The 22,956-nt window shown below is 40.7% G+C and overlaps 2 protein-coding genes across 2 annotated transcripts; both read left to right on the plus strand.

Annotated features, from left to right (window-relative positions):
- The first annotated feature begins 313 nt into the window (after positions 1 to 313).
- Positions 314 to 13,545, plus strand: LOC139657089 (protein mono-ADP-ribosyltransferase PARP4-like). The gene is made up of 13 exons (XM_071534801.1): positions 314 to 352; positions 787 to 867; positions 1,111 to 1,191; positions 1,709 to 1,804; positions 3,061 to 3,306; positions 3,812 to 3,892; positions 4,136 to 4,216; positions 4,676 to 4,789; positions 4,940 to 6,129; positions 6,404 to 6,470; positions 7,235 to 7,337; positions 8,317 to 8,449; positions 10,960 to 13,545. Exons 5-13 carry the CDS (start codon positions 3,229 to 3,231, stop codon positions 11,156 to 11,158), a joined length of 2,046 nt encoding a protein of 681 aa, XP_071390902.1. The 5' UTR covers positions 314 to 352; positions 787 to 867; positions 1,111 to 1,191; positions 1,709 to 1,804; positions 3,061 to 3,228; the 3' UTR covers positions 11,159 to 13,545.
- A 1,571-nt stretch (positions 13,546 to 15,116) lies between these two features.
- On the plus strand, positions 15,117 to 19,557 carry LOC139657090 (CD209 antigen-like protein A). Its single transcript, XM_071534802.1, has 6 exons — positions 15,117 to 15,135; positions 15,672 to 15,860; positions 16,574 to 16,716; positions 17,566 to 17,675; positions 18,909 to 18,988; positions 19,490 to 19,557. The coding sequence occupies exons 1-6, from the start codon at positions 15,117 to 15,119 to the stop codon at positions 19,555 to 19,557; spliced, it is 609 nt and encodes a 202-aa protein (XP_071390903.1).
- The last annotated feature ends 3,399 nt before the right edge of the window (positions 19,558 to 22,956 follow it).

Genomic DNA, 22,956 nt, shown 5'->3' on the forward strand with positions numbered 1-22,956 from the left:
TTCTGACTTTAAACTCAGAACTCAAATACATTTTTCACATGTGGCCCTAATCCTCTTCCGTAGTATTCCGTATTAGTGTTAATGTGTGTATACTTAGGTCTTTGTCTGTATCTATGTATTTATTTATCCATGATACAGTATATCCTTGTATTGCTCCCTCTGTCCACCTCTTTGCCTGCAGGTGGCGTCCCAGGTGAAGCGCATGGCGTCCCCGGGCTGCAGCTCGGTGTCGGTGAAGTGGCAGCAGTTCAACCCGACGGCGCCCCCTCCTGTGCAGGCCCCCACCCAGCTGCACGCCCTGTTCAACGACTGCCACACCCTGGTGTACGGCTTCGTGCCGCACTGCACCCAGGTAGGAAAGAACTGCTGCTTCAGTTTGATTTACATTTTTTTCTTTCTTTCTTTTCTTTCTTCTTTTTTCATTTTAGATGCATTTGTGTTATTTCACAGTTTTGATGGCTTTACTATTATTCTAATATGTGGAAAATAGTAAAAATAAAGAAAAATGTGGTGTGTCCAAACTTTTGACTGGTAGTGTATTTGTTGCCCAAAGGAGCCATGTTGAGATTTTTGAGAAAGTGAAAAGTAAAAGTCATAAAACCTATTTAGAAAAATATTCAAGTAAAAGACCAAACCACCAAAAATCTACTTTTTGTGCATCATCACAAACTGTCCTTCAAATCATTACCTAATAATAATTTGGTGTGTGTGTGTGTGTGTGTGTGTGTGTAAAGACCATAATTGTGAATCTCAGCTCACTGTCTGTGTTGCTTCCCATATATTCAGGCCACTCTGCTTGGCGACCTGAGCGGTCAGGAGATCAAGACCATTGTGTCGACCAGCGAGCTGCAGAAGACCAGGGGCACAGTAAGACCACCCCCCCCACACACACACACACTGACACACACACACACTGTCTCACACACACACAAAGAATCAATCTCTCTATCAATCTGTCTCGAAGTGAAACCTTGCCTGACATATTGTCTTGCACAAAATACACACCTCATAACCAGTTACCTGTTAGTTAGTTATGTTGCATGATGATGGTGACTGTCATTATCTTCAGGATGATGATGATGATGATGATGTGTATGTACGTGTGTTCAGTTCCTTCACAAGCTCACAGCGAGGGCCATCATCAGGGATTACGAAGACGGAAGCCTGGACACCAATGAAGCTGAACATGAGGTGTGTGTGTGTGTGTGTGTGTGTGTGTGTGTTTATTTTTTTTGTTTATTTAAAGGATCCCCATTAGCTGATGCCATGGCAGCAAATCTTCCTGGACACACTTACACATACTGTACAGAACACATTACATGATAAACATTAAATTACACGAATATACACTAAATAACATCAATATACATTAATATAAAAAAAAAATGCAAGCTTACATTGATATGAAATTTAAAAAAACCCCATTCATATACAATTCAAAGCCAGTCAACACTGAACGTACATTTAGGTAGAATACTAATTAAAAATCAATATATAGATAATATTTAAAAGGAATGAGAATTATACAACCCATATGAAGTGGAACACGAATGTTGAAAACTGGTACAGAGTTATACCTCCTACTATTCAGTCTGTCATCTGCATGCCAATAAATGCCTCTGCATGTGTGTCTAACCTGAAAGTGTCCCTCCACAGTTTATATTTCTGGTCGGAGCTTGATATGTTAACGTGTTCTTCGCTTTTCCAGGGGAAGAAGGCGGAGCTGAAGTCCTCCATCATCGAGCTGAGCAAAGAGTTCTCCCTCCTGTCCCAGTTCACCAGCTTTGTGGCCATCGAGGAGCGGGTGTGTGACGCACACATGCAGTTTTCAGCACGTCCTCCTTCACATTATTACATTGCTTGCGCGGCACAACCAGCGTCTTCTGCTGTTCGGGCGTACGTGCCTTGCTCAAGGGTTATTTAAGTGGAGTGGAGAGCGTTTTCACTTTACCCACCTGGATTTGTCTAAAGGCTAATTTATGCTCCCTTTACGTACGGAAATAAATACGTCGGTTTCAAACAATGTAACCGTCACTGCCCACATACTTCCATGCGTCCTTTACATTGGCATGGATGTTAAACAATGCATCCACTAGAGGGCAGTAGAGAGTCAAACGTTTCTGTCTACTAAATCTGCAAAGTAACTAGTAACTAAAGCTGTCAAATAAATGTAGTGGAGTAAAAAGTACAATATTTCCTTCTGAAATGTAGTGGAGTAGAAGTATAAAGTAGCATGAAATGGAAATACTCAAGTAAACTACAAGTACCTCTAAATTGTACTTAAGTACAGTATTTGAGTAAATGCACTTAGTTACATTCCACCGCTGTACGTATTTAACTTTAAGCATAATTGAGCCTTAACAGGTCTGGAATTCAAACCAGCCACCTTACAGTCACAAGCCCATTTCTCGAGCCTCTAGGCGACCACCGCCACATTTGTCATAATCTTAAAGCTGCAATAAGTAAAATTTTCGGACCACTAGAGGGCGACAGAAACTCACCGCAAAGCCACTGGCCCACTGCACTACGGAGGCCAAGCCAAGGACAAACATTTCAAAACACCGTGCATAAAGGCTAATAGCTAAGCTAACCGTGCCTGCAGAGAAGTCTCGCCAGTTAACCGTCTTGCTTTAACAGATCTTTCTCCTGCTGAAGTTACATGTCCCACGATGACAAGTGAAGAGACAGGTAGCAAGCGTACTAGTTCAACAAGTTTTACTCGCTCGCATCATCGATTCCACCATTATGCAAACATTTCCAGGAATGGGAGGGCGAGAGCGCCGCTTTTAAACAGCGAAGGAGGAGACAAGCTAGTAGATTGTAAAGATTGTAAGGCTACGGGAGGGAGTGGGAGGAGCTTCGTTCCGGACCAGAATTTGACAACAAGCTTTAGAAAAGAGATGTAAACAGCAACACAGCTAGAGGGCTTAAAGTACCGTAATGGGTTTTGCTTAATTGGCAGCAGTCATTTTGTCAGATAGGCTACATTTTTTTTTTGTTTTGTCATATATCATCTTTTGTTGCTCCAACTTTACACCAAACTTCTCTCCCATTTTGTAGGACTCAGAACAGAAAGAGGAGGGTTTCACAGACATTCCCAAGTTAATCGCAGAAGAAGATGTGGACTTCCTCCCCTACATCAGCTGGATTTCTCCTCTGGATAAAAGAGAGGAAGAAGTAGAAGAAGAAGAGCTTTTTGCTGATTTTAAAAGTTATGATAATTGTTACATGGGTGAAATGGAGGTCAATGACAGTTGCAGTTCTGAGGGCTCAAGTGAGGAAGATAGAAGAATGGAGTTAGAAGAGGTAACTTTTTTGCCATTTTTTCTGCCTCCTTTTTCTTTCTGCTGTAGGAAAAACATCACTCCCACAGGTTTACTAACATTCCTAGCCACTTCTTCACCCTCTCAAACCTCTCGACCTCTATGACTTTACTATTATTCTAATATGTGGAAAAATGTGGTGTGTCCAAACTTTTGACTGGTAGTGTATTTGTTGCCCAAAGGAGCCGTGTTGAGAAGATTTTTGAGAAAGCGATAGAGAATAGCAAATCAGGCATTTATTTACATGAACATTTGAAGATTATTTAAAATCTTTGTAAAAGTCATAAAACCTCTTTAGAAAAATATTCAAGTAAAAGACCAAACCACCAAAAATCTACTTTTTGTGCATCATCACAAACTGTCCTTCAAATCATTACCTAATTACCTATTTTGTTGTGTCACAAATAATTTGGTGTGTGTGTGTGTGTGTGTAAAGACCATAATTGTGAATCTCAGCTCACTGTCTGTGTTGCTTCCCATATATTCAGGCCACTCTGCTTGGCGACCTGAGCGGTCAGGAGATCAAGACCATGGTGTCGACCAGCGAGCTGCAGAAGACCAGGGGCACAGTAAGACCACCCCCCCCACACACACACACACACACTGACACACACACACACTGTCTCACACACACACAAAGAATCAATCTCTCTATCAATCTGTCTCGAAGTGAAACCTTGCCTGACATATTGTCTTGCACAAAATACACACCTCATAACCAGTTACCTGTTAGTTATGTTGCATGATGATGGTGACTGTCATTATCTTCAGGGTGATGATGATGATGATGATGTGTATGTACGTGTGTTCAGTTCCTTCACAAGCTCACAGCGAGGGCCATCATCAGGGATTACGAAGACGGAAGCCTGGACACCAATGAAGCTGAACATGAGGTGTGTGTGTGTGTGTGTGTGTTTATTTTTTTTGTTTATTTAAAGGATCCCCATTAGCTGATGCCATGGCAATCAGCTAATCTTCCTGGAGTCCACACTTGACATACTGTACAGAACACATTACATGATAAACATTAAATTACATGAATATACACTAAATAACATCAATATACACTAATATAAAAAAAAATGCAAGCTTACAGTGATATGAAATAAAAAAAAAAAAACATTCATATACAATTCAAAGCCAGTCAGGAGGAGACAAGCTAGTAGATTGTAAAGATTGTAAGGCTACGGGAGGGAGTGGGAGGAGCTTCGTTCCGGATGGAAGAGGTAACTTTTTTGCCATTTTTTCTGCCTCCTTTTTCTTTCTGCTGTAGGAAAAACATCACTCCCACAGGTTTACTAACATTCCTAGCCACTTCTTTACCCTCTCAAACCTCTCGACCTGTTTTTCAGCATGGATTTCGGGAGCAAGGGCTTCGCGGGCCTCGTTTACGGGCGGGAGGTGATGTCTTACCCGGCAGCTGTGTGAAACCCTGCTCCGTACTCTTCCGGCCTTACATGAAGCCCGTTAGTCCCTTCTCACAATTCACAGATTGCACATGAATGTTTTGGGTTTTATCTTGTATGTCTTCATGTCTTACTCCTTGTATGTTTTCTCCTTGTATGTTTTTTTCTGTCTCTCTCTCTCTCTCTCTCTCTCTCTCTGTCCATTTGTAGTGTTCTGCCTCTGCTGCTGTTTGTTCAGAATCATCTCTGAAAAAAGACACGGAATTTTGTCTGACGGAGTCAGCAGTTGATTGGGAAGATGGGGCTGTACCGAGACAGCAACGCATCGCGTCCTTCGTACAGATGTACGCACCTCCGCAGTGTCTATCTGTAGATCTGCAAGACAGCGTTTCCTCTTTAGCCACATGTCCAACCAGCCCTCTCTTTTCCCCTCCATGCCCTCTGCCTCCCCCTCCCCCTCTTCTCCTCTCCAACTCTCTTCGTCCTCCTTCACCTCCTCCTGTGGTTGCCCATGAAGATCTCCTTCATGGCTTGACAAAAAGGGCACTATGTAAGTCTCCAGCCAGACGCTCAATGAAGGCACGCAAGAGTACAGCAGACATGACCCCACCTGCTCTCTCATCAGAGTTGTTCTCGTCAGTCACCAAAACTCCGTCACCAATACCGCTCAGTTGTGCAACCACAGAATTTAGAACATATGGTCATGCTTGGGGCACAGACTTCTGGGAGGATTTTGACTCTAAGGACTGCATCTCTGCACAGTCTGCAGCTGGTCTAGCTGAAGATGTGTATGATGAAGCTGAAGTGATTGACTCCTGTCTCATAAGTGACATCTCTGATGCAGCCTCTCTGACCGGACTTCACACAGCTGAAGTCAAGAGCTCACCTTTTGGCATGAGCAAACTCAGTCACCTCAGTCAACTCTCATATCAGGGAGCGCCAAACGTTGGTTTCAGTGCATTCCAACCAAAAGTGAAAAAAATGGGATCAGCATCCCCCGGCTCTTTTTCCAGGGGTTTATTTGGTATGTCATCTCAGAGTGGTTCGACTTGTCCAACAAGAACCATCCGTAAAGCCTATATGGGCGAACATCAACCTCCTGTCTTCAGTTTTGGCTCAAAATCTTCCGGCCCCATGGTGGTGGCCCCGGGGAGTTCCCCAGGAAAAGAAAAGGAGCTCTCTGGGGTCCCCTTTGAGCAAGGTTTTTCTTTCGGGGCAAGATCAGTGTTCGTGGGCAGCACCCTAGGTGGAGTTCGACCTCATGCTATGGAAATGAAGGCTGCACTCGCCAAAGCAAAGGTTGCCAGGGAGACATTCCAGATCCTCAGCCATCACCGTTCTGCACTGCCAACAGAAACTGAGAGGTTCACTCTGTCACAACCTTTAAGGGCAAGTTTAGGGTGAGTCTCAAAACATTTCAAAGGTTAAAAGTGTAATTGAAGAACTTTCTTTACCCATTATTACAAAATGATTACATTTTTAAAAGAGGCTAGGTAAGTGATGTCTTTGGTTGACAAAGTCAAAACAGACCAGATCTTCCATATTTCTATATTTTAAATACTGGCTGATGAACGTCAGGTAATATTTTCTGGGTATCCATTTAGGTTGTGTTTGCAATATCCAATAATTGTTGTTTTGTCATAGTCATTATTCTTTCACATTGTCTTGTTTCAGCGCCCCGCTAACGGCTCCTGAAGACGTGAAGCTGAAGTGGATGAAGATCTTCTTCATGCAACATCCAGTACGTGATGCAAATCTTTTTTACTGAGTCCACCTCGGTGTTTCCGCTGGACAGACGGTTTGAGACACAGAATATTTTGTCCGTTTTTGATACGGCCTTGAAAGTGCTTCAGTCTTTTCAATAAAACACTTCACTTCATTTCTTGACTTGACAAGAGTAAAAGAAATGAGGCCTCTGTGATGTCTAATTTCGACCAATGCCATGTATCACCCCAAAACATGCCAATTTTGAATCCTTGCATTTTACCAAACAATACCTTGAAAGTCATTGAATTAAATGTCCCAGTGAGTGTGGGAACCCTGGTGTCATTAAGTAATCTATGACTTTTATCAACCTCTTATCAGCGACCATTAGGAATTGCAACAACATCAACAGGCCTCTGGCAAAGCTTGCAGTGGTCTGTAATAGACAATAAAATCAGATTTTCACAATAGAGGGGAGTACGATAACTAATTAGAGCAGAGATCCAACAGAAAGCGAGGTAATATATCTAGTCGAAGTGCTGTAATAATAATCCTGCTTTGTCATTTGCTTTTTTGGCTTGAAAACAACACTTTTTAGCTTTTCCATATACTCTATTAGAATAGCCATGCTTTGTTCATACCTGCAATCCTCAGTTTTATTTCACAGTTAAGTCTGCATTGAAATAAAGCAAGCTGCATGAGTATTTGATCAGTGAGACTTTGTTTGATGTTTGATGGTGCCATGCTCTTATTACTTTGGATATGAAACGACAGAGTGTGACACTTGTCTGTGTGTTGCAGGAGGGCTACTGGGAGTGTACTGCTGAGCTGGGCGAATTCATAAAAGTCGATGTAGATTCCTTTGCCAACGTGTTCCTGAAAAACAAGGGCATCTGCTCTCTAGGTACAGTACAGACTGTGTGTGTGTGTGTGTGTGTGTGTGTGTGTGCGCGCGTGTACTTCTATCCTTGTGAGAACCAGTTTGAGTTTTAGACGTTCAGAGTGACAATATTTTTTGTGAATTTAGGTATTTTTGACGGCTCCTAACCTTTTTCAGGGCCTAGTTAAGGATTCAGTTTTTTTTTTTGGGTTAAGATTAGAGTTGGGATTAGGTTAAGGCTGGAGTTAAGGTTAGTTTAGGAGTTGGGTTTAGGGTTAAAGTTAGGGTTAAGGATTAGAGAATGGAAGGTCCTCATAAGGATACATGAACAAGGATGTGTGTGGTCCTGTAGCTCAGTGAGTTGAGCATGGCTCTAACACTGTCAGGGGGTTTGATTCCCACTGAAGCCAGCAATGCTAAAAATATATACGCTCATTAAGGCTGTTGGAACGAATTTCAGGATTTGAATTTCAGTTGATGTCAAAAAAATCCTAACAAATTTGAATGCCAATTTTTGCGTCAAAAACATTTTTTCCCATGCACAGCTGATTGAACTAAACACATTACTGGCTCCCCATGCCTCTGCTCCATAGACCCCCATTCTCTACCGCTCTCTTGATCTCTTCTACTGGTCTGCTAGTTTGTTCTCCTCCAAACAATATTTGGAAGATATGTGGATTCCCCCCAGTGAAAGACAAGATTCAGCAGAACACCAACTCCAAATCTTTCAAGATACTGAATAAGGGAAAAACTGCTCACTGCAAATAAACTCAGAATAGAATCTCTATCTGTTTAGTACACCTTGGCTGTTCATTGCGCCCTGCTTTCATGTGTCAATGTTATGTAAATTTGATCATTAATATTCAAATTTAAGTCGAATTTGGCTGATTTTGGTAGGTGCTCTAAGGTGCTTTGGATAAATGCATCCACCAAATGACATGTGTTATATGTGTGTGTATACATGTTTGTACTTGTATGTGTGTGTGTGTGCGCGTGTGTCTAGGTGTGAGGGCCCATGCAGACATCCTGAGGCTGGTTGCCACTGTGCTGGTTCTGCAGCTGATGAGGGTGGAGAAGCTGGAGGAAGGCAAGCTGCTGCGCACTCTGTTCTGCCTGGACGACTCTCCTCAGCCCAGGTCTGACTCCAAAACACCCAAGTGTGTGTGTGTGTGTGCGTTCTTGTATTTTTACAGTAAACCATGTCTAGACCAAATGTCCTCACAAGGATAGAAAGAAAGATGGGGAAAATTGAGGACATTTTGCCAGTCCAGAAAAAAAAAGTGTGGGAAAAACACTGCCTTCAAGTATTTGATCAGTTAAATTCCAAATTGCAGTATGATGTTCTTGGGAAAAGAAAAAGTTTATCAAAAGTTCATCATTTCCCAATTAAGCTTTTTCCTTCACATATGAAATCTGATCTGTGTCAACAGAAAAAAGCTGCATGAAGTCTGATCTGGGCCACATAGATATGTGCTACAAAATAAGTTCAATCAGGACAGACTCAAATGAAAACTTTATTCAGAAGCAAAACATGTCGGAAACTTTGGCATAAGCTCCAAGGTGAAACTCCTCCCACTGATGAAGTTAGGAATAAATCCGTGGATGGATGTCGGAATTAGGAAGCCTGATTAAATTTATGTATAGACTAGGGATGGTACTCGAATACTCGATTTGGACATCAGCATTCGTTCAGCGGTTCAACATATAGTTTGCTTTGTAAAAAAAAACATGTGTATGTGCCGTGGCTAGGCCAACTCAATGGTTAAAATAAATATTAACGTAAAAAGGATTAAAATGCCGACAACGCCACCTAGGAATTGGAAGGAGCCTAGGACTCCATTAAAAAGGCTACACAGGTTCTTTTAAAATCAGGGGTGAGCAGAGTTAAAACCACAACGCAGAGGTAACTAATTAAAAGGGTTTATTATGATAAAACAAATGTAAAAAGATAAAAAATGTTTAAGAAATCCTAAAATCTAAAAATAAAAAGCACACGGACACGGGCTACTGCGCTTCGGGCTACCAGGGTGGCTCGTCTGCTGGACTGGTGGCTCGTCTTCTGAGCTGCGGGTTCAGCGGGGGACGCCTTCAGTTCTTTGTGGTCCTCCCTGTTTTAAATCACTGCCGTTCCTCATTTCACCAGCGCTCCACACCTGTTGCCAATTTGCTGATTACTTCCTGGGTGGGTCTGTGCCTGTGTGCTTCAGGGCAGTTGGGAAAACACACCACAACCAATAGCATGCAAAACCATAAAAACACACCAAGCCAATAAAACACAAAAAACCACTGCAAACACAAAACACACAATCCAAAACACACACAAAATTAATTCAAACATGCATAAAAACCCATAGCACTGACCCTGTCACATATATAATAAATATAAACGTAAATTGACGCTGTTCTATATTAAAAGTTTACATTTTTTGGACGGGACTGCTAGCAAAAATAATACATCTGCACACGCACCGTTACAGGATCTAACGTTAGAGCCTGTAACGTGCCTGTTTTAACTTGAACATGTATTCACGGCTCACGTTTCCCGATAGCCGTGTCTAGAGAGTTTATTTTTGCTGTTGCGCAAAATTCCATAATTTAAATATTGTTAACTTTTTAATATATTTTTCATATTTATGTTAACTTTGAATTTATGGTTTAATAGGCTAATTGAAGCCTAGTTGTTCAATAAATGAATTTCAAATTGCACTTGTTTTCCGGTGTTGGCCAATTTACATACAGTAAATGTGAAAGCATTAGATAGTAATAGATATTCTTACAGGCCTATAGCCTACGAAATTAACTGTTTAGCGTTACGGCCGAAATACATGGGACACGGACGCGGCACGACACGTCTGCCGCAGAATGCCCGCAACAGAGCGCGTCTATTATAATCAACTGAAGCATCTCTATTTTTGCACGTCTGGTCTATTTTTTCCCCTCTACGCGCGGCTACGCGGCCCTCAAACAGGTAAAAACTCCATAGAACTGTGTAAAAGACGAGTACAATCTGTTTAAAAATGATTAAAATAAATACCTCATTGTACCAGAGGCAATGTGACGCAGCAGAGCAACCTTGTGGGTGTTTTTACATTGCACATTAAAATAAATCAATCAAATCAATGTGTATCCATGATCCTGTAGTTAAAACGATCTAGTTAATTAATTCAGTACCAGTTAATATCGCCTACACTTCCAAAACCTGAATAACCAACTGCATTATCACTTGGCAAAACTAAAAAAACAGTGAATCCGATCATCTATGTGGCACGCAACCACACGCTACAAAGACGGAGTCTGTGTAGCAGGTAAAAAAACCCGCTCCACCCCGCCTACGTGACGCGTCGCATCCGTGTCCCATGTATTTCGGCCGTTAGCCAAACTTTGGTTCCGCTTGTGTGTTTCCAGTCGGACATGGACCCTACTCTATTTTCGCTTGGGTGTTAATTTCAGACCATATTCTTACATTAGTTTTTTTTTTTGCGAGTACTCACAGTCTAAGGCATGCAACCTTCATACAACTTGAATGCTCAAATCTGAATTTGTCAACAGTTCTGAATTTAGCAGTTGCTACCCAGTATGAATGAGGCGGTGAATCTTTTGGTTTGTATATCTGGATGCTGGTAAACGACAGCCTTTTTCTTTCCAGGTCTGAGCGGTGGGAGGCGGTGAAGAGGGCGGTGGACTGGGTGTGCTGGGCCGACCGGCAGTACCCGTGCGTCTACAGCCGGCTGGAGTTCGGCTGGAGCTGGGAATCGTCCACCCGCCAGCTCCTGGGGTACGAACACCTCCCCGCCCGCTCGCCGCTCAGCAGCCTGGCGACCGGGACGCCTCTGCCGGTCCACTGACCAGGCTGACATTACTCCAGGGAGGATGAGGAGAAGATGGTGTTTAAGAAAGTGATCAACATCATCACCTTTGTTTGCCTTTTTTGAGGGGATGAGTTGGGGCACTCACACACACACAAACAAGTTTTTAGGATGATAAGTTAAGGCACACACATTTATCTTTTTTTCCAGGATTACGCTTTTGTACACATACACATATACAACTGCCTTTCAGCACTTTTGATTAGCTTTTTTGGGGGGATACGTTTAGGATACGTTTGGGGTTACACACAAAAAAGTATAGGGAGTAAGTATGGGAACTCAGTTTTTAGGTGATAATTTAGAAAGCACACACATATTGTTAGTCAAATCAATTGGTCACTGCCAGCTGCAGTTATTTAATCAAGAGAACTGCTGAAGCCTCCTGATAGTGCTGTTAGCTTTGCATGTTTTAGCACTGAGCGCTAGATGTTTCAAATATTTCAACTTAAAGCTAAAAGAGCACAGCATTTCAAACAGGTGTTCAGTACTGTAGTGACAGCAAGAGTGAAGATCAGCACTCACACCAATATCTGTTGAGTGCTGCAAGTTAAAAACGGTACGCTCAGTGGATACAGGGTATATATAGGTCTTCTTTATCATATCATTTTTAGCCTTTGCATTGTTATTATAATCTATCCTGTTTGTTGTGATTTTAAGCAAGCGAGTATCAGTGCTGCCAACTTGGCGACTTTGTTGCTAGATTTAGCGACTTTTCAGGCCCCCTGGCGACTTTATTTCTCAAAAGTGACTAGCAACAAATCTGCCGACTCTTTCTTACCATGACAATGTTAATGTGTTGAAAGCCAAAGCATTAGGCAATAAATTGGTACGGCTGATGCTGGTTTGCTCTACTAGCTTGTCTAATCCAATGAGGTCTGGTGATCACAGCGCTCACACAGCGTAGTCCCCCTCCTTCTGATGAGAGTGGGGACTGTAGGTTATATATTGATATGCAAATTAGCATATGACGTCATCTGGTGACTTCTAGCGACTTTCTGAACAGCCAATAGCTACTTTCCTTGGAAAGGAGTTGGCAACAGTAGCGAGTATAAAGGCTTTATAGGTGCATCACAAATCTGCTAGCAACCACGACTGGTGCCATCATGAAGATCCATTGGGGAATTGGCTCTACACAAATGATGTCTAAATATCTAACAAATACAAAAAGAGATATCATATTTCCTCTAATATTGGCCCGGGCCTTTATTTACCTCAACTGCAGAGGGTACCAGGCCTTTATTGGAAGCAGGCTTATATTAGAGACAGGCCTTTATTTCAAATTCCCTCTGTTTGGTATATTTGCTCATATTTTAGTATGAAGCCTCCTTGTTTTATGATCTGCTTCTGTTGGGGTTCGTTAGGTAGCCGTTTTTTTGGTACTGCAATGCATTACCGATAATTACGGTAATCGACGACGGCATGCTCCAGAGACTTCCGCTGGCCGAGCCATCTTGTGACATACTGCCATCTAGTGGCACTATATAACAGGCACCAGGAGTTTACTGGTATCCACTGTTATTTTTTCCCGGCTTTTAATTGACTACTGGTCAATTCAGTAAAAATTGAGTAGTCTGATAAGGTAGATTTGATTCCAAATGTAGGTTACTGTGACACAGTAAACTGTCTTGTCTTTAGCTAGTCGCTACTCCAAATCAGCTAGCCAGCTAATTAGCCAGGCTAATTTCGCAGAGCAACTGATGTTAAAGTCAAAACGCGACTACTAGCCACTACTAACACTAGCTTCTACTAGATACGTTAGCTAGTGTGCAAATCAGATGTGTTTACAAGACAGTTCTAGTTAACCAGGGCTAACCAGATACAACAGTTAGCTAGTTCACAAGCTGACACAAAAACAAAAAATGGATCAGCTGCATCTGTGGCAAAATGATCAGTTCCCAGTTTAAAACGGCACTGAAATTAACCTGTTCTGTTGAGGTGGACAAGTTATATCCTGTTTAGAAACCCAATCAGCTGTTTTAGCTGTTGCCCAAAAACCGAGGACCTCCAATATGGCCGCCACAGGGTGTGTTAACGTCACCTGAAAACCCTCTAATATAGCTCAGTAGGCCTATACAGTATATCGATCAGCAGAGGGGTTTCGGGGTACAGTGGGCTTGGGTAACATGCAGTGCGCTGTGATATCGTTGGTTCATGAAGTTCCTGAAAATTATTTTTTAATTAAAATCCACTTTCTGTTTTAATGATCAGTGATGGTACACTTCAGAAGCCTTTTACTATTCAACATTTTACTTTGGTGATTAGTAGTATTGTTAACAAAATATGTTGTATTCAATTTGTGGAAGATGTCATAAATGTATTGAATTATCTTGCATGTAAACCAAAAATAATAAAAAACATGAATTATTGTGAATGCAATTCACTGTGCTGGACAGATTTGCATTGGTGTCAGGCTTTAAGCTTTGTGTAGCCTAATGTGTCAGTTCTCATTTCCTTCTTTGTAACCATGATATGGCTCTCCTCTCAGTTCCCACAGAAAATGCCATACTCTCTTAATCAGGCTCTGATCGAATACTAGGAAGATTTAGCATTTATTTTTGTTTAATAATTTTACAAGAATTTAAAGCTTGGTAACTCTTTATTTTCCGGGTCCGCAGTTTCTTAAGAATTTCCTACAAAGGAACTGTTAATTTGTTAGAAAGTTTCCTGGACAGAACCATGAAATGATGTACAAATTACAGGTAAAGTAGAGAAAGAGTTCAATGGTAGTTGGTTGGTACTAAAAGGATGAAAGATAATGACGATGTGACTAGTCAGTGAGTTGTACTGCTTATGTTCTGTAAATAACGTTTTTTCTTCCCCAGGCAAGATTTAGTTTCCCCAACTCCCGATGTTGCCCCCCCCCCCCCCCCCCACTTGTCACACCAAATTTGCACCCATGGTTGTATGTAAACCAAAAATAATAGTGTGACACATTAAGCTTTGTGTTGCCTAATGTGTCAGTTCTCATTTCCTTCTTTGTAACCAAGGTGGCTAATATTAGATATGGCTCTCAGTTCCCACAGAAAAACATACAGTTCACTCTTAATCAGGTTGATTTCATCTGCCAAAAGAGATCTTTCAGGGATCAATAAAGTGTCTCTGCATTCAACACAATCCACTGAATAAGTGGATTTTTCACAAGACTCACAAACTATGAAAGTATGTGTGCACAATTTACCATGAAAAGCATTTTGAATAAATGACCCACCATTAACAAGCAGTGAACACTGCTGTTCTCTATACTTATTTACACTATAAGATTTGTTTTACAGTGACAGCGACAGTGACAGAGAAGTTTTTGGATGGTCACAGCATCAGCACCTGTGAAAACCTACTTTCTGAAAGGCTACAAGTCAGAGGAAGTGGTGGAAACCCACAAGAGTTTCAACATTTGATAGCAGACTATAATATTTAATGTTGGACAGCAGAGGTTACAGTTGACAAACAGTTGGGACGCTCATGAAAAATGGAGGAAATCTACATCAATGTTGAACCTGCCAAGTCCAGAGACTCAAGAACTTCAACAAAACAGACAGGTAAAGATGGGCAGACTGACAGACTGAGCGTGTGGATATATAATGTCATGTATTATTACTGTTCTCTTACTTATTATACTCCCTGGTCTTTTCTGTGCTCAGGTCCCAGCAGCTCAGGCAGGAGTTCCCATGGAGCGGCTTTACTCGGTCTGGGGCTGCTGAGTGTTTTCCTACTGGCTGTGCTCATCGGCCTTGGAGTCCACTGTGAGTCTGGTTCACATTCAGAGTTCAGGTCAGACTGAACAGAGGATTTTGATGACCGTTAGTCAATTATGAAATATAAACAAGGTGTTACCTAGATGTGTTTTTCATTTTTTGTTTTGACTTTTTATGGCAAATGGTTATATTTTGGATTACCTTATGCATTTCCCTGGGTCTTGTCCCAACCCAGCAAGCATTTGATGGACAGCAATGTGCAGGGTGTGGCCGAGTTCAACCTCAACCATAACGAACAAAACATTTTTAAAATATGATATTATGGCACAGTAAAAATTAATTTATTAAAACAGCTTTGGAAACTGTGGGTAGTAGCTATGGATGATATGTTTCAACTTTTCAACTTTTTAAAAGTTTGCCACTGTATTTACATGGTTTTCAGCGCTGGCACACACCATCGTATCTGCTTCTGTTCAATATCAAACTGTTTGCTGGGAAAAGACAAGACTCTTATTTTTCAGCAGGAGCATTATTAAGATTATTATCAAGAATGATTGGATTTGCTATGCGTTTTCACTGTTTCACAGCTGAATTGGTTGAATTCCAGTGATGCTCCATGTTGCTGCATTGATAACATAGGAGGACAGATACTGTAATCCACCTCTGCAGTGTCACATGAGACAGATGATACACTTAGTTTGACCACAGACTTGTTAATACTGTAACTGCTGCTGTATGTTGTAAATGCATTAGTTATTAGACCAAATCAATGTTTCAGTATGTCTCTTGATCTATTTCAGACCAGGATGTGGTGCGTGGTTTTGCTGTAGATCTCTCCGTTATCCAAGCCAACCTGACTGAGGAGAGACTGGTTCTCCAGGCCAGTAATGATAAGCTCTCCTCCCTGGCTGAGGAGAGAGACCTGCTGAACACCAGCCTCACTGCAATGACTAAAGAGCGAGACAGGCTTCAGAGTTTGTCCAGAAAGAGTGAGTACTTGCATGTGTGGATGCTGCACCGCTGTGTTGCTCAACCTGCAGGTCAGGACCCACCACAGGGTCATGTAGGAAAAAACATTGATGTGGAAATCCATACTCTCAGTTTTGCAAACTATGTACAGTCAAACGATTTGTGTACTCAAAGTAAATTTACCGGCAACCTTCCACTATTAATGTATTTAGCCTTAAACTTACCCGTCCATAAGGCACTCTTTCATCAAGAAATTCCAATAATAAAATCTTTTTAGCATCTATTTTACAGTTAGAGTTTCAGTCAGCATTTAATGTTATAATAATTATTTATTAATATAAATAAGAATTTTAAAGCTTGAATCCAGGACTTTTTTCCAGTAATAAATAGTTATTTTATCCATCTGAACCATGGAGTCAGGTTACACAATACCAACCATGGTTGGAGATGCTCTTCATAGACCGCTCTTGAAATGTTTGAGCAGGTAGAATGAAAGTCTGTTAACTATCTAACGTTAGCCAACAGAAATCATAATTTGGTATCAAGGCTCTCTCTATCCTGTAAGTTTACACCTGCAAAAAAAGGGGGTCTTCAGGGCGGATTTGAGGGTCGGTCATTCACTGAAAAGGTTGAGAAATGCTGCTGTACAGTACATGTGTGTTTTTGAACAGCAAAACTTTACCAATAGACAGACTTGATTCTCGTCTGATCTTTTATGTTTCATATCTCACAGAGAAAACGTGTCCTGCAGGATGGAGGATGTTTAGTTGTGTGTGTTATCTCCTCTCTACTGAGACTAAGACCTGGGAAAAGAGCAGACAGGACTGCAGAGACAGAGGAGCAGATCTGGTGGTCATAGACAGTGCTGAAGAACAGGTACAGTGTGTTGTAACGTGCTTGGTCGTGTCGTAGCTTACATTAGCTTTAGGTTGCTCAAAGATAGCATGACAGAGCCAGACGACGTCAGTATTGGGATTTCACACATGTACCACTTTATTCACCTATACTTGTCAACCATACAATGCCTGGTCTCTACGGCACTATAATCTCTCAACATACATGTAGATTGATATAGTTTAACACGTACCAAATCGTTACTGAAGACACAAGCTACTCATCGGGAGACAGACTGGGAGTAGTACTCAACCTGTTGCTGTAACTCAGTCTCAGTAAAAACAAGGAGCGCCACCCAGTGACTTAATCTGTTACTGCAACCAAACGATGTTCCAAAAGCATAGTAGGCATATTTGCGACTGTTACAGTGTGTGTGTGTGTGTGTGTGTGTGTGTGTGTGTGTGTGTGCATCTGGGAATCTATGAGTGCAGGGATGTGTTTGCACCAGTCTGCGTGCTTTCAAGTGGGCACTAACTTTCACACCCTCTTAAATACCCCATGTACACCACTATTTATTCCCCCCAGCTTTATAGAAAAAACAACATAATCCATTTTTTCCATTTGTCAAAAATCTACAGTTAGAAAAAGACATCTTCTGGAATATTATATGGCCTTGAGAAAAAGAGCTAAAATATAAATTTGCATGGAGCACGAATCATCTTAAGTTTAGTATTTTTTGGATGGACCAATGAAGGTCAACTCATGTTAAAATTAGAAAGCATTTTTATTGCAATAAAAATTCAACAACAACTTTGCAATAAAATAAACTGTCTTTACACATACCTAAAAAAAAAAAAATCCCATTGCTCTCTGTTATTTTTTATCAAACAGACATTCCTCTCTACACTCACTAAGGAAGAAACTTCAGCTTGGATTGGTTTGAGTGACAGAGACATGGAGGGGACATGGAAATGGACTGATGAAAATCCATTGACTCTAAGGTACGAGAGAATAATGTTTAGCCTTGGTTGCACATATATCCACTTTTGCTGTATATTACTAGTAATTACTTTGTTTTGGGGTGTACCTCGATAATAAGAATCAGTTCACTTGCCAAAAACATTTCTCAGAGGCAGAGCTGCTCTGGAGGTGGACATAATCTGATTGGTTGAGTTAAACCTCAGTGGGCGGAGCTAAAGAACCACAATTTTTCAGAGCGCAAGTTAGATAACTGACAAACTTGAATGGTAAAGATTAGACTCTAGTCAAGATATAAATACAATTTTTTTTTTTTTTTTTAATTCATTCATGACTGTAGCATTCATGATGTTGGAAGGTCAGCAGCTAGCTAACTAGGTTGCCTATAGGCTAGTATGGCTAGTTTGAACTTGGAGCGTCAGCTTGGCTAACTAGGTAACCTAGATAACTTAGTATGGCTAGATTGCAATTTTCCCACAGCACAGCCGAAGGCATCATGAGGCAAATTCAGGTCGGTAAGGCAGTCAGTCAGTCAGTCATCTGTCGCTTCCTCATATAATGCGCTTCGTCAGATGGCCTCTAGCGGGCGTATTTGACTGTGAGATGCAGTGTTTCCCATACAGAGACACAAAATCAAAAGTTGGTCAGTGCATAGAAATTCATCTAAATCAATCTCTAATGCAGCTGATGTCACATCACGTCATGTTTGTCATGTACAGACAGCAGACCAGCAGCATTGTACTCAATCCACAGTCTGCTGGTGAAAACAAAAGTGAAACTTAACATTCCACAATTTGCTCCCAACTCTCCTGTGTTAGTAACGGGATTTGTAAACAGTAACACGTCTTCTGCTGCCCTGCAAACTTTAACGGTAGGTAACGTTATTATCTTGTGGTATTTAAGTTTTAACCGTGTAGCAGTGCTTCAATGCATTGAATTGAACACACGCACCATGGGTCTGTACAGGATCTGTGCTTGTTTCAGTTAGTAGCAGAGTGCTAGGCTTCATTTCACTGGACTTCAGTCATACTGTTGGTCATCTACAAATCGCTCAATGCTTTAGAACTAAAATACATCTCTGACTTGCTCTTACCATACGAACCCTCGAGGCAGCGTTTAGTTATTATGCTACAGAGATGTGTTGTCTCATTTTGCCTGTCAAACTTTTAGCATTAGGCTTCTTAAGAGCCATTGAAGGCCTTGATTCATGTTGGAGATTAAAAGTGTCATGATTCTCTTGTTCATTGACCTGCTAGGTACTGGAGGGCAGCACAGCCTAATAACGGTAATGGAGATCCACAGTTGGGGGAAGAAGACTGCGCCCATATCATCACTGGCAAGACTGAAGGGAACTGGAATGACCGAAATTGTGCTACTTCTCTGCAATGGATCTGTGAGAAAGTGGCTTAGCATTGATGCATAATGAGTAAATGATGCATAACGGTGCATAAATAGATTTTCAGCTTGTAGGCTATGCTTTTGAAAGGAATTTGTGTGCATTTGTTTGTGTGTGAGAGAGAGAGGGATCATCAATGCCTCACCAGTTTTCAACTTTTTCCACCAAACACTGTCCAAAAGCAACCTCTTTTTCTCTTTGTACGAGTCCCTTATAGAGGATGTTGTTGTGATTCTCATACTCATCGAACAAGTAGAAATCCGAGTCTGAAATTTTCTGCCAGCCATCCAAAACTGTCTCATTAACATTGTCGCTGCGATCTGCTCCTCTTCATTCATGATCCTTGATGGCTCGAAGGTGGGGCTGACAGATTGCTTCTGCTCTTTCTTTTGCTATTTTTGTGAGCTCATTCTTCAAATGGTTGCTCACCTCCTCGGACAGAAGATCTTCATAAACCCATCTGTAGTACGGAGGGCAGCACAGGCCCCAACGAGAGCGAGGGCCCCTAGTCCATCTTTTGAGCCTCTTTTGAGCCCACAATAGGCTCTCAAACATTCACCCATGTGCCAAACACTAAGAAGACCACAGATTACACCAAACCCAATGTCCTGGAAAAGAAAACAGATTTATACAAAAGTTTCATTGGAGTGTCTAACTAAAGCTTTCGTGATCATTTAAAGTCAAAATGGTGATAATAGTTACTAATACTAACTATTCCATCAGTGCAGTTGAAGAGTTTTGTTCCAAAAATGTGATACCATTGAAAAATGTAACCGTACAAAATGATTCATCGGAAAGTAAACTGTGCCACTTAAGAGGCCAGTGGGTAAATGAAGTCCTTGGTTGGCAAAATAGTCATGCTTTTGTAATCTGGATGTTTTTTACTTTTACTGTTCAACATTTTACTTTGGTGATTAGTAGCATTGTTAACAAAATATGTTGTATTCAATTTGTGGAAGATGTGATAAATGTGTTGAATTATCTTGTATGTAAACCAAAAATAATAAACATGAATTTTTGTGAATGCAATTCATTATGCTTGACAGATTTGCATTGGTGTCAGGCATTAAACTTTGTGTAATGTGTCATTAGGGGTCCAAGCACGTAGTGCTGGGAACCCTATTGTTTTTGTTCGGATTATTATTCCGCTTCTTCTTCTTCTTCTTCTTCTTCTTCTGCCAGAAAAGTATCTGGATCTCAGAAACCGTAAGAGCTACAGCAACCAAACTTGTCAGATAGGTCCAAAGTCTCAGCCGCTACTCAGGCAACTAAACCCAAGTCAATTGGCCTCATGGTGGCGCTATAACAAGCAACTTTATGTTTTGGCCTATAACTTCTGAACCGTATGGGCCACAATCAAAATCCCACTTTCCCTGGATTCCATGGTTCATTCTGCATCCATCCATACAGGCCCTGCCCATTTCCGCCTAACTAGATTTTCCGCCATTTTGAATTTTGTCCAAAACCGTTTTTTCGCTGCTACTCCTACAAATTTTGTCCAATCATCACCAAATTTGTGACACAGCATATATATATATACACACAAGCTATCATAAAAATTACATTCAACTGCATGTGGGTAAAACAAAGGTGCAAAATTAATATTGATCAAATATGGTGAATTACATCACATTTTAGTTGCTAAGGAGCTAAGATTTTGGAAGATCATTCAACACAGTGTATGCTAAATTTATATTTTTTATTTAAATTTCTCATTTTTATTTGGTTCCTCTTCATTGGGGAAGTAATGCTGGAAGTCAGACTTGCTAACAACAGGATAAAAATTCTGTGAAATCTAGATCTAGATGCAGGGATTATATTATTTTCTGCATGATTCAATGACTTTCCTTATTTTCTGATCTATTTTCCATAAAAAAAATATTTTTGAATTATAATTTTGCCTTGGAGTCCTCTCATATTTTGTTGAGATTACTGAATTACTCCTCATTAATTGCTCATATTCAAGTGGTTAACACTATAATATAAATACCATGGCTTTTTGTTTGTTTGAAACAGACATTCCTTTCTACACTCACTAATGGAGCAGCTTCAGCTTGGATTGGTTTGAGTGACAGACATGGAGGGGACCTGGAAATGGATTGATGAAACTCCATTGACTCTAAGGTAAGACAGAAATATGTTTAGCCTTGGTTAAATATACAGTATATCCACTTTTTCTGTATATTACTAGTAGTTACTTTGTTTTTGTCTCATTTTATTTTTATTTGGAAAATACTTATTCTTGGTTATAAGAAATAATTCAGGTAAACAATAATAAAGTACCCTACCTTCCCTCTGCTCTGGTTGGTTTGCGCTTCACCGCGTCATCAGAGTGTGGAAAAAAGTTGAAGCCAGCTGAACTTCAGTGTTGAAGAAATGCTCTGGAGTCAGAGGTTCGTCTTACTTGAATATATATTTATTGAAAGGAGAGTCTTGCAAGAGGAAGAGATGCGCACAGCAGGAGGCTACATACACTTCTTCCAAGAGAAAGATATTGAACCAGTCCTTTATGTATCTTCCAAGGACGTACAGAATGTGCTGACATTAGAACAGGTCACCAAGGTAGAGTATAAGCAAGACATGTTATGTCTTAAGTTAGAGCTTCCATGGACATCTTGAAGACTTCCAGGATCCATTCTGACAACAAGACCTCTGGCATAGTAGGTTATGGCACAAAGGTTACAGTGAGGTGACCATACATCATGAAACCTTACATTCCCTGAGGTGACCCCAGTTCAGCTGTTAATGCATATGTTGAATTTTCTTCCACAGTTCCCCCCTTTTTGATTATGAAATCAACAACACAAAATCAACCACACTACATGGCCTAGGAGTTCTGCCCAGTCCCAAACGAACTGACCATAAATTACCAAGAATTTATACTTTTCCGGACAAAGGTCCTAAGTCACGTAGCCCACATAAGACCAAACATCCCCCCTCACACTGGACATGAGTTGGGTAAAAGACCTCATGTGATTAACTACTCTAATCTCAAATTATAAACATTTAGGCAAAACTCAAAACATACTTACAGAGGAAAAAAGCCAAATGTTATATGTCCCTAAGCTTCCAAAAACATTGCATACAGAATGTAAATTTACTGGCACATCACACATGATTAAAAATGATACATAGTATGGTAATTGATCAATAAATGTTGTTGAAATGATATTGAAATGTACATTGTTTATTTTATTTGATAGAAAGTCATACAACAACTACATATAGGCCTCCGAATCACAGCACAAGTTAGACATTATGATACTTCAGACCTTTGAAGGGAAGAAATTTTAGTGACTGGACCTCCTTGAATTTTAGTTGAATACCCCTGCTCTAGCGTTTGTAGCTTTGTGTATCGCAGGCTTCCATTTAAAATGAATTACTTCCTATTAGCCTATTATTTGTAGCCTGTAGTCTGAATGTACCATCAGAGGCAGAGCTGCTCTGGAGGCAGAAATAATCTCATTGGTTAAAGTTAAATCTCAATGGGCCAGTTTTTTGATGTTAGATGTTATGTTTGAGTTAGCTAACTGGCAAACTTGAATGGAAAAAAAAGAAACTTCTCAAAATGAAAAAAAATATGATTTGCAATGTTAGACTTGCTTTTTTTTTCATTAATTCATTACCATGGTATTCATGATGTTGGAAGGTCAGCAGCTAGCTAACTAGCTAACCCAGATAATTCTGTACATTGAGGTTTAACCCAACCAACTAGATTATTTCTGCCTCCAAGAATTGTTTGTAGAACTAAAACTCCAATCTGCCAACTGCCATGTGCAAGGTACCGGAATTTGTTTCTGTGATATTTGTGCAGAAACATAGAAACATCTAGAAAGCGATGGACCAGTAGTGCATTGGTCCAGTGTACCATGAAGAGGAGATACTGACTAGAATGAAATGCAAGTAAA

The sequence above is a fragment of the Centroberyx affinis genome, unplaced genomic scaffold (assembly GCF_046629955.1).
Source record: "Centroberyx affinis isolate AG114_WGS23_722 - 3 ecotype Tasmania unplaced genomic scaffold, CSIRO-AGI_Caff_v1 ptg002628l_1, whole genome shotgun sequence".
Classification (NCBI taxonomy): domain Eukaryota; kingdom Metazoa; phylum Chordata; class Actinopteri; order Beryciformes; family Berycidae; genus Centroberyx; species Centroberyx affinis.

What these genes read in the sequence shown, in the direction of transcription:
- LOC139657089 (XM_071534801.1), top strand. Translation starts at nt 3,229, where the DNA reads ATGGGTGAAATGGAGGTCAATGACAGTTGCAGTTCTGAGGGCTCAAGT. An exon ending in CCTTTAAGGGCAAGTTTAGG is followed by an intron (nt 6,130 to 6,403) that starts GTGAGTCTCAAA and finishes GTCTTGTTTCAG; the next exon opens with CGCCCCGCTAACGGCTCCTG. An exon ending in CAAGGGCATCTGCTCTCTAG is followed by an intron (nt 7,338 to 8,316) that starts GTACAGTACAGA and finishes GCGTGTGTCTAG; the next exon opens with GTGTGAGGGCCCATGCAGAC.
- LOC139657090 (XM_071534802.1), top strand. An exon ending in TCAGAGTTTGTCCAGAAAGA is followed by an intron (nt 15,861 to 16,573) that starts GTGAGTACTTGC and finishes CATATCTCACAG; the next exon opens with AGAAAACGTGTCCTGCAGGA. An exon ending in GAAAATCCATTGACTCTAAG is followed by an intron (nt 17,676 to 18,908) that starts GTACGAGAGAAT and finishes TTGACCTGCTAG; the next exon opens with GTACTGGAGGGCAGCACAGC.